Below are 16,049 nucleotides of genomic sequence, written 5' to 3'. Positions count from 1 at the left end.
AGACAGCAGCTTGATAACACAGTGATGAGGCATTATTGACAGGTGCAAAGACAGACAATGACTGAAGAATCCTGGCAGTGGACTGTCCAATGCTTCAGAGGCTGGGAAACATTCCACAAAGATCAACACTGTAAGTCTGCTATTTCAGTTAAATATGTGTGGGTGCTAATATAGTGGAGCAATGTAATACTAGAACTATGAGTTACAAATTGGAACTCTTAGAAACTTTTACTATCATTTAATCAAATATCTAGAGCTGCTCATTTTTTTTTCCAGCATAAAAATTTCTATTGTCATTGAAATTGTAGAAACCAAACCATTTTTTTGGTTTTGTAAATCGAGAACCAAACAATTGCTGGTAAAAAATGCTGAAAACTGAAAAATTTTCACTGAGTTTTTTTTAAAAAGAAAAAGATGTTTCCAATACATACGTTGATTTTAAGGATAGCACAGACCTATCATAAAATGTTTTCAATTTAAAGCCCACTTTCCTTTGAAATAATTTGAACAGAAAATATCTGAATTCCCCAGATTGGAAACTAATATTTAAGCCAGTGGGCCAGCATTAATATTGTCCAATAACACCCTCTATTCCAATCACGTTTATTGCTCTTTCAACAAGATTCTTGCAGGATGGTAAAACTGAGTAAGCGGCAATGTTAGTATCCTCAGACTATGTTTTATACATGCAGTCACCTTTAAACTGAGGCACAGAGAGTTGAAGCCCCCAGCCAAAGCCTGTCTTTGCTTAATTACATAGAAGAGAGCAATGTGGCTAGCCCCCAGATCTCCTGTTCTAGCACCGTATCCTCTGTTTCACACTGATGCCTGATAAACAGAAATACTCCTAACAGGTGGACAGCACACAAACATAGTAAGTCACAGCCTGAAGTAGACAGGACAGAGAAAGGGAGGTAGAGGAAATAGAGGTACAAGAAGGCCCAGGGTCACACAGCAAGTCTGTGGCAGAACCAAGAATAGAAACCAAGTCTCCTGATGGCCACTGAACGGCAAAGGCCAGATATACAGTCGCAGATGGAAATTACACAACACAGATGTAGCTGAGCAATGCTATTAGCCCCTCATCAAACAGTGATGCAGCTCCATTGACTTTAAGGAAGCCATTGTTAGCCAGAATCAAAATAGTTAAATCAAAAAGGGAAAAGATAAAAGTCTTATGAGATAATTATTGTGGCTTTGAAGAAGGGCTATGCCTTTCTTGAATGTTTTATTATGTTTTTGCTTGTTTTCCTATCCTTATGTTAATTAATTTAGTGGAAGTGTTAGAAGATGGATGTAAAGGGAGGATGATAATTAAAGGGGAAAGTAGAAAGTAGATGTGAAGGTAGAAGAAATACAGAATAAGAGTGTTTGTGTGAATATATGCATGGGAAAATAGAAGATGAAAGAGTTACAGTGCCAGCCTAAGCATTGCAGCTTCTCGCATCGTTGGGCCAAAGAATGTGCAAGGCGAAGGTGACCGGATGACCCCGAAGGGCAAGCCGGAACCCCTGCTGTTATCACCAGACAAGAGGACCGAATGGCTGAAGAACGAAGATATACAAGATACCCTCCCAGGTGCAGGGCCAGCTCCAGGTACCAGGCACCCAAGCACATGCTTGGGGCGGCACCTGGTAAGGGGCGGCGGGGGGATCGTGGCGCGGCATTCCGCGGGGAGGGGCGCTCCGGCGGCGCAGCGCTGGGGGGGCGGGCTCCGGTTGCGCGGGGCTTGGCGAGGGGATGGCGCGGCGCTGGAAGGGGGTTCCGGCAGCGCTCGGTGGGGGTGAGGTGCGGGCGCGGCACTGGAGGGGGCTTCCGGCGGCGCTTGGCAGGGGGCAGGGGCGGGCTCCGGCGGCGCGGCGCTCGGCGGGGGGCATTGCGGGGCTCAGTGCTCGGGAGGGGTTCCGGCGGCGCTCGGCGTGGGGGCGGGGGGTGGGCGGGCGCGCGCGGGGGCCGGGCGGGGGGCGGCGGGGGGGCGGGGGTGGGGGGGGGGGGGGGGGGGGGGGGGGGGGGGGGGGGGGCGGCGCTTTTTTTTGCTGCTTGGGGCAGCAAAAAAGCTAGAGCTGGCCCTGCCCAGTTATCATGGAGGTGCTACATGTTGATTGATTATTTCATCAAAGATTATAGCTGTGGGGAAAAGCTCCTCCTTAGGAGAGAATCTCTATAAGAACTGAGTAAAAATGATAAGATGTTGAGTCTGGTTCTGCTACCACCCTCCAGGAGCATCCGATGCGCATCGGACAAAGGCTCGGCTCCACTCCCGTGTCCAAGCTACCTGACCAGTAACTTGGTATGAGCAACTCTTAGGTGGGTAACTATAACAACCTCACACAACTCTTAGGAATGAGTGTGTGTGTGTGTCTAATGATGGGTTATATCTGGAAATAAGTAATTTGATATTGTGTTGCTTTTCTTGCCTGTATTTGCAATAAATGTGGTTCTTTGCCATGTCCCTCTTATAAGATTCTGCTAGTTTTAATTTAAGTTGGTACAACACCATGTTAATTTGCACGTGTGTGATAACTCACCACTCCTAGTTAATAGCACTGACAAGTGCTGTGCGTTGTTGACACTCACATCATGAGATATTACTGTGGGGATTCAGGGTCACTCCCTCTCTTACTGTAATCCCCACCACTGTCTTTGTCCTTCTCTCCACAGCCATCACACAATGAACTGAGAAAGAAAATGTCCAACCGAACCTCCCTGACCGAGTTCCTTCTCCTGGGATTCTCTGGTGTTCGGGAGCTGCAGATTTTGCACTTTGTCATGTTTCTAGTGATTTACCTGGCAGGCCTGATGGGGAATCTTCTCATTATCTCGGCCATAGCCATCAACCACCATCTTCACACTCCCATGTACTTCTTCCTGATGAATCTGTCCATTCTAGACCTCGGTTGCATCTCTGTCACCATCCCCAAATCCATGGTCAATTCTCTCATTAACACCAGGTCGATTTCTTATCCTGGATGTGTCACCCAAGTCTTTCTCTTTTTAGTCTTCATTGCAGCTGATCTTGCCTTACTCACCATCATGGCATACGACTGATATGTCGCCATCTGCCAACCACTGCACTATGAGAGAGTGATGAACAGGAGAGCTTGTGTCCAAATGGCAGCCAGTTCCTGGATTACTGGTATTGTCTACTCTGCACTACACACTGGGAACACCTTCAGGTTGCCCTTCTGCCAGTCCAATGTCATCAAATAGTTCTTCTGTGAAATCCCCCAGCTACTCAAGCTCGCCTGCTCTGACTCCTATGTCAGTGAAGTTTGGGCTATTGCCTTTAGTGTGTTTTTAGGTTTAAGCTGCTTTGTTTTTATAATTGTGTCTTATGTTCAGATCTTCAAAGCAGTGCTCAGAATCCCCTCTGAGCAGGGCCGGCGTAAAGCCTTCTCCACCTGCTTCCCTCACCTCACAGTGGTCTCTTTGTTTCTTTGAACTGGCTTCTTTGAGTACATGAAACCCACCTCCAGCTCAGCATCAAATATGGATCTCATGATGGAGGTGGGTTTCATGTACTCAATGAATGTGTTCTCTATTCCCTGGTGCCTCCAATAATGAATCTGATCATCTACAGCATGAGGAACAAGGAGATCAAAGCTGCATTAAAGAAACTGATTGTGTGGAGGTTATTCACCAAGAATTAAAATGTCCATCATTGGTTCTTGATTGAGATTTTATTCTGAGCTTCTTTATGGATATAATCAACTGATGACAAAATTGTCTCCTTGAGTGCAATCTGTTTATGAAATCATAAAATCTGGACTAACTCCACTGAAGTAAAATGTAATTTAGAATTACACTAGTGTAAATAAGATCAGAATCTAAATATCTATCCATAAATGTACATACACACCTATCTATCTGTCTTATACTGCTAACATCTCTCTTTGAGATTTATACTGCTCACATTGCCATGCTATCTGAGCATGTTGCACAGAATAGCAATAGCCATAGCTAAGTCACTAGTGGTCTTCATGAACTTTCTGGCATTTCTCCTTTTTTGGGGATAAAAAATGTGATCGGGGTATGAGAGGTTTGGCTTGTTTGTTTGCTTGATTGTTTCTTTTTCATGTTGTTTCATTTTATTGATTCATTGGTTGACTTGCTTCTTTGTTCCAGGTGACTTTTGGGGAATTTGCAGGGTGGTATATGTTTGATTAAATGTGGATATCCATTTATTTTGTCATCTATTCAAGGTGTCAATGTCATAATGTCTTTGAAAGGGTTTTCTGGGTGACTTGGAATTTTCCTTTCCCCAAAGATGAAGCATTAAAAAAAGTTTCTGAAGGTGTGTGCATAGCTGAGTTTCTGTTTAAATTATTGTTTTAATGCTGATGGAATTTTATTGTCTTATTTATGATGTGTTAGGGCACCTACTCCTTATAAAATTAAGTATATCATCTTTTTTATTTAAATAAATAAGTAAATACAGTATTCTTCTTGCTATGGTGGAAAATCATTTTGGAATAGAAAGCTATTGTAATGTTTCCTAAAGACAAACTGAGTCTCGGTAATAAACATAAATGTTTATCCTACCAAACTACTGCAGTGATCGATCTGGAATTGCTCATATTTTTTCTTATGTTACACTTTGTTCCTACGGCGGTAAATAAATTGTACTTTGTATGGTGAAGGCCGGGCTAGTCACTCAACTTACTACTGGTCACAGCTCCTGTGGGAAGAACTGCAGGTACCAAGCACAGTGGGAGAAATCACGGTGGGTGCACAAATTGCTATAGCCTGGGACCCAGTTTGAGAGAGAGAATCACGTCATTCAACTCTAAGAGAGGGACAGGCACAAGACAGAGACATGAGGGTGTTCACTCAAAGACCAGAGCAGAAAGCAGAGGTTATTCCAACCTTATAACCATAACAAATAGGATTTAGCCATTTGCTTCAAAGGCAAGATTGGGATCTAGCCAATGGTCTCTCATCCACACAAAGATACAATTGTGTCTATATCACAGAAGTTGGCTGCATTATTATTGTTATTATTTATTAAACCATGTTTGTGCACGGTTGTGTATACTACATATGTATTTAAAACTCCGCTCCTTTGAATATTCTGAACTAAGGTACTAATCTCACAGAACTCATAAGCCAGTGCTTAAATTTAAATATGAATCATAGCATCACAGAATATTAGGGTTGGAAGAGACCTCAGGAGGTCATCTAGTCCAATCCCCTGCTCACAGCAGGACCAACACCAGCTAAACCATCCCATCCAGGGCTTTGTCAAGCCAGCCTTAAAAACCTCTAAGGATGGAGATACCAACACCTCCCTAGGTAACCCATTCCAGTGCTTCACCACCCTCCTAGTGAAATAGTGTTTCCTTATATCCAACCTATACCTACTTCACTGCAATTTGAGACCATTGCTCCTTGTTCTGTCATCTGCTACCACTGAGAACAGTCTAGCTCATCCTCTTTGGAACCCCCCTTCAGGTAGTTGAAGGCTGCTATCATATCCCCCCTTACTCTTCTCTTCTCCAGATTAAATAATCCCAGTTCCCTCAGCCTCTCCTCGTAAATCATGTGCCCCGCCCCCTAATCATTTTTGATCCCCTCCACTGGACTCTCAATTTGTTCACATCCCTTCTGTAGTGGGGGGACCAAAACTGGACACAATACTCCAGGTGTGGCCTCATCAGTGCCGAATAGATGGGGGGAAATCATTTCCCTCAATCTGCTGGCAATGCTCCTACTAATGCAGCCCGATATGCCATTGGCCTTCTTGGCAACAAGGGCACACTCCTGACTCATATCCAGCTTCTGGTCCACTGTAATCCCCAGGTCTTTTTCTGCAGAACTGCTGCTTAGCCAGTCGGTTTCCAGCCTGTAGCGGTGCATGGGATTCTTTCTTCCTAAGTGCAGGACTCTGCACTTGTCCTAGTTGAACCTCATCAGATTTCTTTTGGCCCAATCCTCTAATTTGTCTAGGTCACTCTGGACCCTATCCCTACCCTCCAGCGTATCTACCTCTTCCCCCACCTTAGTCTCATCTGCGAACTTGCTGAGGGTGCAATTCATCCCATCATCCAGATCATTAATAAAGATGTTGAACAAAACCGGCCCCAGAACCAACCCCTGGGGCACTCCGTGTAATACTGGCTGCCAACTAGACATCAAGCCGTTCATGACTACACCTTGAGCCTGACAAACTAGCTAGTTTTCTATCCACTTTATAGTCCATTCATTCAATCCATACTTCTTCAACTGGCTGGCAAGAATACTGTGAGAGACCATATCAAAGGCTTTCCTAAAGTCAAGATATATCACATCCACCGCTTTCCCCTCATCGACAGAGCCAGTTATCTCACCATAGAAGGCAATCAGGTTGGTAAGGCATGACTTGCCCTTGGGGAATCCATGTTGACTGTTCCTGATCACGTTCCTCTCCTCGAAGTGCTTCAAAATGGATTCCTTGAGGACCCGCTCCATGATTTTGCCGGGGACTGAAGTGAGGCTGACAGGTCTGTAGTTCCCTGGGTTCTTTCTTCCCTTTTTTAAAGATGGGTACTATATTTGCCTTTTTCCTGTCATCCAGGACCTCCCCCAATCACCACAAATTTTCAAACCTAATGGCCAATGGTTCTGCAATCACATCAGCCAACTCCTTCAGCACCCTTGGATGCATTAGATCTGTACCAATGGACTTGTGCACGTCCAGCTTTTCTAAATAGTCCTTAACCTGTTCTTTCACCACTGAGGGCTGCTCACCTCCTCCCCATACTGTGTTGCCCAGTGCAGCAGTCTGGGAGCTGACCTGGTCTGTGAAGACCGAGGCAAAAAAAAGCATTAAGTATTTCAGCTTTTTCCACATCATCTGTCACTATGTTGCCTCCCCCATTCAGTAAGGGTCCCACACTTTCCCTGACCTTCTTCTTGTTGCTAACATACCTGTAGAAATCCTTCTTGTTACCCTTCACATCCCCTGCTAGCTACAACTCCAATTGTGCCTTGGCCTTCCTGATTACACCCCTGCATGCTCTAGCAATATTTTTATACTCCTCCCTAGTCATCTGTCTAAATTTCCACTTCTTGTAAGATTCCTTTTTGAGTTTAAGCTCACCGAAGATTTCGCTGTTAAACCAAGCTGTTTGCCTGCCATATTTGCTATTCTTTGTGCACATCGGGATGATTTGTTCTGTGCCCTCAATAAGGCTTTTTTAAAATACAGCCAGCTCTCCTGGACTCCTTTCCCCCTCATATTAGACTCCCAGGTGATCCTGCCCATCAGTTCCCTAAGGGAGTCAAAGTGTGCTTTTCTGAAGTCCAAGGTCCATATTTTGCTACTCTCCTTTCTTCCTTTTGTCAGGATCCTGAACTCAACCATCTCATGGTTACTGCTGCCTAAGTTGCCACCCACTTCTACTTCCCTTGCCAATTCTTCCCTGTTTGTAAGCAGCAGATCAAGAGGAGCACGGCCCCTAGTTGGTTCCTCCAGCATTTGTACCAGGAAGTTGTCCCCATCACTCTCCAAAAAAATCCTGGATTGTCTGTGCATTCCTGTATTGCTCTCCCAGCAGAAGTCAGGGTGCTTTTGTAGTTGGGTAGCCACTCTAACTCAGGAACCAATACATGCAACAAACCTCTATGATAACTCTGCCCACATATCTACACCTGTGACACCATCACAGGACCTAACCAAATCAACCACAACATCACCGGTTCATTCACCTGCATGTCCACCAATGTAATATACGCCATCATGTGCCAACAATGCCTCTCTGCTATGTACATTGGCCAAACTGGACAGTCCATACGTAAAAGGATAAATGGACACAAATCAGATATTAGGAATGGCAATATACAAAAACCTGTAGGAGAACACTTCAATCTTCCTGGACACACAATAGGAGATTTAAAGGTAGCCATCCTGCAGCAAAAAAACTTCAGGATCAGACTTCAAAGAGAAACTACTGAGCTTCAGTTCATTTGCAAATTTGACACCATCAGCTCAGGATTAAACAAAGACTGTGAATGGCTAGCCAACTACAAAAACAGTTTCTCCTCCCTTGGTGTTCACACTTCAACTGCTAGAAGTGGGCCTCATCCTCCCTTATTGAACTAACCTCATTATCTCTAGCCTGATTCTTGCCTGCATATTTATACCTGCCTCTGGAAATTTCCACTACATTCATCTCATAGAATCATAGAATATGAGTTGGGGTTGGAAGGGACCTCAGGAGGTCATCTAGTCCAACCCCCTGCTCAAAGCAGGACCAATTCCCAACTAAATCATCTCAGCCAGGGCTTTGTCAAGCCTGACCTTAAAAACCTCTAAGGAAGGATATTCCACCACCTCCCTAGGAAACCCATTCCAGTGCTTCACCACCCTCCTAGTGAAAATTTTTTTCCTAATATCCAACCTAAAGCTCCCCAACTGCAACTTGAGACCATTACTCCTTGTTCTGTCATCAGGTACCACTGAGAACAGTCTAGATCCATCCTCTTTGGAACCCCCTTTGATGTAGTTGAAAGCAGCTATCAAATCCCCCCTCATTCTTCTCTTCTGCGGACTAAACAATCCCATTTCCCTCAGCCTCTCCTCATAAGTCATGTGCTCCAGTCCCCTAATCATTTTTGTTGCCCTCCGCTGGACTCTTTCCAATTTTTCCACATCCTTCTTGTAGTGTGGGGCCCAAAACTGGACACAGTACTCCAGATGAGGCCTCACCAATGTCGAATAGAGGGGAACGATCACATCCCTCGATCTGCTGGCAATGCCCCTACTTATACAGCCCAAAATGCCATTATCCTTCTTGGCAACAAGGGTACACTGTTGACTCATATCCATCTTCTCGTCCACTGTAACCCCTAGGTCCTTTTCTGCAGAACTGCTTCCTAGCCTTTCGATCCTTAGTCTGTAACAGTGCATGGGATTCTTCTGTCCTAAGTGTGGTACTCTGCACTTGTCCTTGTTGAACCTCATCAGGTTTCTTTTGGCCCAATCCTTTAATTTATCTAGGTCCCTCTGTATCCAGTCCCTACCCTCCCGCATATCTACCATTCCTCCAAGTTTAGTGTCATCTGCAAACTTGCTGAGAGTGCAGTCCACGCCATCCTCCAGATCATTAATGAAGATATTGAACAAAACCGGCCCCAGGACCGACCCCTGGGGCACTCCACTTGAAACCGACTGCCAACTAGACATGGAGCCATTGATCACTACCCATTGAGCCTGATGATCTTGCCAGCTTTCTATCCACCTTATAGTCCATTCATCCAGACCATAATTCTTTAACTTGCTTGCAAGAATACTGTGGGAGACGGTATCAAAAGCTTTGCTAAAGTCAAGGAATAACACATCCACTGCTTTCCCCTCATCCACGGACCCAGTTATCTCATCATAGAAGGCAATTAGGTTAGTCAGGCATGACTTGCCCTTGGTGAATCCATGCTGACTGTTCCTGATCACTTTCCACTCCTCTAAGTGCTTCAGAATTGATTCCTTGAGGACCTGCTCCATTATTTTTCCAGGGACTGAGGTGAGGCTGACTGGCCTGTAGTTCCCCAGATCCTCCTTCTTCCCTTTTTTAAAGATGGACACTACATTAGCCTTTTTCCAGTCATCCGGGACCTCCCCCGATCGCCATGAGTTTTCAAAGATAATGGCCAATGGCTCTGCAATCACATCAGCCAAGTCCTTTAGCACCTTTAGCATCTGACAAAGTGGGTATTCACCCACAAAAGCTTATGGTCCAAAACGTCTGTTAGTCTATAAGGTTCCACAGGACTCTTTGTCGCTTTTTACAGATCCAGACTAACACAGCTACCCCTCTGATACTTAACACTAATCTTGTTATTTGTATTTCTAGTTCTTCCTTTTTATTCCCCATATCTCTTGCATGAGAAGACATACATCTAAGATGACTGTTAGATTTCCCCTCTATGTTCCCTCTTGTGTCTCCTTTGTTCATGCTGCGATGTCCCATGTTTCCCCCAGATTCCAACCCTTCACCCAGGTCTCCATGTTCTGGACTACCTGTGGGATTTTGTTTCCTTCCCCCTTCAAACGAAATTTAAAGCCAGCCTCACTAGGTTAGCCAGTCTGTAGCCAAAGATACTTTTCCCTTTCTTCAATAGATGGACCCCAACTCTGCTCAGCAGCCCTTCTTCCCATAACAGCTTTCCATGGCTGAGGAATCTGAAGCCCTCCTGGCAACAACATCTGCGCAGCCAGGCATTCACCTCATGGATGTGTCGGTCTCTGCCTGGGCCCCTACCCTCATCCAGGAGTATCGATGAGAACACCACCTGCACCCCCAAATCCTTTACCCTCACTTCCAGAGCCCAGTTATCACAGCTTTTCTGCTCAGGGTCATACATCGCAGATACCATTACTTCCCAGATGGATGTAGTAGTAGTAGTCAGAGGGACAGATGATCCTCAAGAATCCTTCCATAATGTTTCAGATACAGGCCTCTGGCAGGCAGTACACCTCCTGAGAAGCCAGGTCAGGCAGGCAGATGGCCAGAGTCAATAAAGTAACCCTTCCAGTCAGGGCAGCATGACCTAATGTCCAGAGTCAATGAATTTGCCACACTCTGTGGAATTGTGTGGCCTATTGGCCTGTTGGGGAAGGGAGGCACCACTCAGGGGTGTATAGTGCCCAGGGTAAGGGGACTCAGGCCCTTTCTTCTTCTCCGAGTCCCAGCCCTGGGCCCTGGCAGTGGTCAGGGTACTCACCACCAAGTCAGTGGGCATCCTCCTGAAACACAGTGACTGGTTCCCCAGTTCACTCACCGGAGAAAAGTCTAAGTCCCCTGGGCTACTTCCTACCCTTTCTCCCTCAGCGATGCTCTACAGCTCCCCCGAGTTTGTAGGATCCTCAAGTGGTAGCTCCTGCCAGTGCGGAACCTTCTCTGGGCTCCTCAGGCAGTCTGGGGTCAGTCTGGAGCTCTGTGTGCTCTGGATCTGTATCTGGGGCCTGTAGCAGCTCCCTGGAGAGAACCTGCAGTCTGCATCCTCCCCCTTCAGCAGCCTGCCCACACTGAGTTGGGCTGCTTCCTTTTATAGTCTGCCTCCAGACTTAGCATGCCCAGCATAGTCAGAGATCCAGGGCTTCCTCAGCCTGCAAAGCACAGTTAAACCTTTAGGGGCTGGTTCAGGGTAGGTATACCCCATCACACCTGGTCAGAAGTCTCACCGGTGAAAGTTTATTACCCAATCAGCCACTTCTACAAAGGAAAGTTGACGTGCACCAGCTTCTGTACACTGAACAGTTCTCCAACCACTTCAAGCAAAACACAGTTTAAGGTAAAACATAAAACAGATTTATTAACTACAGAAAGATAGATTTTAAGTGATTATAAGTAATAAACGTACAGATCAAAGTTGGTTACCCAAGAAATAAAAGCAAAATTACAATCTGAGTTCTATAAACTAGACAGGATTTGACTCAAACAATGTCTCACCATGATGGTATAGTTCCTTCCGACACAGACTGGGATTCCTCTTTTCAGCCTGGGACCACCTCCCCCGTTCAAAGTCTTTGTCAACAAGATGTCTTTCCAGGCATTGAGTTGTGGGGGGAGTGAGACCAAGTAATGATGTCACTTCCCCCCTTTACAAATTCCTCCAGCATTCTGGAAAGATCCTTTGCTATGATGTGAGTAAAGCAGCCTCCATTCTCTATGTCCTCCCTCTGGAAAGCCTTCATTGTATACAGATCCTGTGATAGTCCTTGGTAGTGTGGATTCCCCTTAACAGGCCATCAATGCTGGCTGTCTTCTCCATTGTTGTACCTGAAAGGCTGGTTGTAGGTGTTCCCAGTCTTACAATATATTTCAGTAACACACACATAGAAAATTTCATAACTTCCCATACACTGATAGCACATACAATGCAACAGGATATTAATGTTTTTTTGATATTAAGATTTTTGAAATGATACCTCACAAGGCATATTTTGTACAAAACCTATCATAGTCATATCACCATGGAAAATATGGGGGTGCCAGGGTACTGTTTTGGAGCACACAGTGTCACAGGGACATGATAGCAGTTTCCAAGTACATAAAATATATTTACAAGGAGGAGGGAGAAAATTTATTCTACTTAACCTCTGGGGATAGGACAAGAATCAATGGGTTTAAATTGCAGAAAGAGCGGTTTAGCTTGGACAGTAGGGAAAACCTTTTAACTGTCACATTGGTTAAGCACTTGAATAAATTGCCTAGGAAGGTTATGGAATCTCCATCACTGGAGATTTTTAAGAGCAGGTTAGACAAACACCGATCTGGGATGGTCTAGATAATACTTAGCCCTGCCATATGTGCAGGGGACTGGACTAGTCCTATGATTCTATGATTCTATGATAAATATAGAAAATAGGGCCCCTGTTGCACTTATATGATGGTCACTATCTTGGCTGGTACCTTGTGGTTGCACCAGGGACCTTCAGACGTAAGGGTGGGAGTCCCTGCAGCTTGATCTAAACAAGCAGGCTCCCTGGTAGGGGTGTGACAGAATCATGGGCTCTGGGGATGGGGTGCAGAGGGGATTTGAAAAACACAAAGACCAGTGGGTGGCATATGTACACGTGACTCTGTGCGGCTGCTTTATCTGAACTTAATTCACCTGACATCCTGGATGCCAGACGTTCCCACTAATCCCATGTCATTGTTATTGCAGTTTATTCTCAGGTACACACGGTCACTCAGATCCTCAAACTCCGGAAAATGCACATAACCCAGACTAACACAGTGTGGCTCCTTGTCCCCCTCTAGTGGTCAGAGCTTGTACAGCAGCTTATGAGTCTGCTGTTTTCTCTGTACTAGTTCACTTAGTGCTTGTAGCATAGGCAGTACGAGATCCTGCTTGAAAATCAACACCTACATAGCTTCTATCAAGGATAGATGTAAATGGATGTATGTCCATTGAAATTAGGAATCCAGATCCCCATAGACTGTAAATTGGTTAAGCGCTATCAAAGTGAATAGAACTACACTGGTTTGCTAAAGATCTAGCCCTAAATGTTAAGGTCTCATTATTTTCTCACATATGCCAGTTTTATGCCAGTCTGACTTCTTTAAATGCCATGTGGAACAGCCTTCCAAGGCGAGCAGTGGGGGCAAAAAAATCTAACTGGCTTCAAGACTGAGCTTGATAAGCTTATGGAGGGGATGGCATGATGAAACCGCCTACAATGGTATTTGGCCCATCGGCAATTGCCAGTAGCAAAAATCCCCAACTTCTGGAGATGGAACACTAGATGGGGAAGAGTGTGAGTTACTATAGATAATTCTTTCCCAGGTATCTGCCTGGTGGGTCTTGCCCACATGCTCAACATCTAACTGATCTCCATATTTGGAGTCAGATTGGAAGAGACCCTGGGGGATTTTCACCTTCCTCTGCGGCACGGTGCATGGGTCACATGCAGGTTTAAACTAGTGTAAATGGTGAAGTCTCTGTAATTAGAAGTGTTTACACCATGATTGGAGGATGTCAGTAATTCAGCCACAGGCTAAGCGTCTATTACAGGAGTGGGTGGGTCAGGTTCTGCGACCTGCAATGTGCAGGAGGTCAGATTAGATGATCATGATGGTCCCTTCTGACCTTCATTTATACACACAAGGGAAAGAAGCTCCCATCCTTGCTTTCTAGTGTCCATGGAACAGGTGTAAGTGGCAACGCAGTCTAATAGGCATTGCTTGGGCACAGAATAAAAGGCTGATTCTTCCCTCCCATGAAATGCACACCAGCTTAACTCCAGGATTGGATCAGATCTTCTGCTGATGTAAACCAGCCCAAGTACATTGACATCAGTGGAATTAATCTGGATTTGCACTGGGGGCAACTGAGAGCAGAATCTGGCCCACTTCTGCATAAACTGTGTTGTCATGGAAATAAATGGCACGGACTGGGAGACACAACTGAAAGAGTATTTATTCGAGAAAGACAGAAAAATAATTCTTGGTGAATAACCTCCCCCAACTCAGTCTCCTCAGTGAAGATTTGATCTCCTTGTTCCTCATGCTGTAGATGACTGGATTCATCATTGGAGGCACTACAGAATAGAGAACAGCCACCACGAGGTCCAGACCTGATGCTGAGCTGGAGGTGGGTTTCAGGTAGGCAAAGATGCCAGTGCAAACAAACAAGGAGACCACAATGAGGTGAGGAAGGCAGGTGGAGAAGGCTTTATGCCGTCCCTGCTCAGAGGGGATTCTCAGCACTGTGTTGAAGATCTGAACATACGACACAATTATAAAAACAAAACAACTTAAGACTATGCATGCACTAAAAATGAGAGCCCCAATTTCACTGAGGTATAGGTCAGAGCAGGCAAGTTTGAGGAGCTGGGGGATTTCACAGAAGAACTGATCCACCATGTTACCTCCACAGAAAGTTACTGCAAATGTCTTCCCGGTGTGCAGTGCAGAGTAAAGAATTCCACTGATCCAGGCACTGACTGCCATTTGGACACAAGCTCTCCAGTTCATCACACTCTCGTAGTGCAGTGGTTGGCAGATGGCGACGTATCGGTCATACGCCATGATGGTGAGAAGGGAAAAATCTGCTCCCATCAAGAAGATGAGGAAAAAGACTTGGGTGACACATCCAGCGTAGGATATTGAGCTGGAGTTGATTAGGGAATTGACCATGGATTTGGGGATGGTGACAGAGATCGAGCCGAGGTCTATAATGGACAGGTTCACCAGAAAGAAGTACATGGGGGTGTGCAGATGGTGGTCGAGAGCTACGGCTGTGATGATGAGAAGGTTCCCCATCAGGGCTGCCAGGTAAATCACCAGGAACACCACAAAATGCAAAATCTGCAGCTCCCAAATGTCAGAGAATCCAAGGAGAAGGAACTGGGTCAAGGTGGTTCGGTTGGACATTTTCTTCCTCAGAAAATCATGTGCTGCCTCTGGAGGGAAGGAGAAGGGCAATGGTCAGGATTACATCAGTAAAATAACTCTCCTTTTGTGAAAACCACCTTAATTCACACGAGTCGGACCCTTGGCTTGTGCAGATTGGTGTAATATGGGAAGGGGAGTGCAGGAACCATTGACTCCAGTGGAGTTAGTCCGGATTTACACTGGGCAGAATGAGAGGATAGTCAGGCCCATTGACGGAATGAGATCACCGCTGATTTACACCAAGCTGAAGGACAACAGAGTAAGCACCAACTGCTTTGTAGGGGTCTGTAAACCTTTTCACTCAAAGAAGTATAAAGTTATGTGAATCTTATCTTCATTTCATAGAGGGAAAAATGCAGACCAGAGAGCTAGAATCTGCTGTCAGATACACCAGTGTAAATCTCGGGTAATGTCACTGAAAGCAGTGGAATTACTTTGTGTTTACACTGCTGCAAATGGGAGTAGCATCCACCACCGAGGCGAAAGCGCTCACTCATGGCTATACAATGACTGAGCTGTAGAATCAGGAACAGAACGCAGGACAAATCCTGAATCCCAGTCAGCTGTTCTAGCCATTACCCAACACTATCTACCCAAAACAGAAGAAAAAGGTCCGAGGCTGCTTTCTCACTTCTTTAACATATAGCACCCCATGACCCCACTGCTCTCCCAGAGGAGGATTTGAACCCAGGAGTCCTGATACTGCCCAGCCCCTCCCATAATCATTGGATTACATGCTGAGCCCAGAGCTGGGAATAGAACCAAGAAGTCCTGATTCCAAGCCACCCACCCTAATCACTACACCATATGATTCTATTGCTAAAAATTGTAGAAATACTGCACAGTGCTCTTAAAACAGTAAGATCAGTCGTACATAAGAACAGCCATACTGGGTCAGACCAAAGGTCCATCTAACCCAGTATCCTATCTTCCTACAGTGACCAATGCCAGGTGCCCCAGAGGGAATGAACAGAAAAGGTAATCACCACGTCTGCTATAGACCACCAGACCAGAGGGATGAGGTGGATGAGGCATTCTTCCAGCAACAAACAGAAGTTCCTAGATCACAGGCCCTGGTTCTCATGGGGGACTTCAATCACCCCGATATCTGCTGGGAGAGCAATAAAGCAGTACACAGACAATCCAGGAAGTTTTTGGAAAGTATAGGAGACA

The 16,049-nt window shown here is 45.5% G+C and overlaps 1 protein-coding gene and 1 pseudogene across 1 annotated transcript; one reads left to right on the top strand and one right to left on the bottom strand.

Moving 5' to 3' along the window:
- Positions 1 to 2,688: 2,688 nt before the first annotated feature.
- On the top strand, positions 2,689 to 3,650 carry LOC112122932 (annotated as a pseudogene).
- A 10,248-nt stretch (positions 3,651 to 13,898) lies between these two features.
- Positions 13,899 to 14,855, bottom strand: LOC112122752 (olfactory receptor 14I1-like). Its single transcript, XM_024221473.2, has one exon. It carries the CDS (start codon positions 14,853 to 14,855, stop codon positions 13,899 to 13,901), a length of 957 nt encoding a protein of 318 aa, XP_024077241.2.
- Positions 14,856 to 16,049: the final 1,194 nt, after the last annotated feature.

Source organism: Terrapene carolina, unplaced genomic scaffold (assembly GCF_002925995.2).
Source record: "Terrapene carolina triunguis isolate 2854851 unplaced genomic scaffold, T_m_triunguis-2.0 Scaffold114, whole genome shotgun sequence".
NCBI classification, from domain to species: domain Eukaryota; kingdom Metazoa; phylum Chordata; order Testudines; family Emydidae; genus Terrapene; species Terrapene triunguis.
This window is presented reverse-complemented; position numbering and strand designations above follow the sequence as displayed.

Excerpts from the sequence above, each read along its gene's own strand:
- LOC112122752 (XM_024221473.2), bottom strand. The coding sequence starts at position 14,855 with ATGTCCAACCGAACCACCTTGACCCAGTTCCTTCTCCTTGGATTCTCT.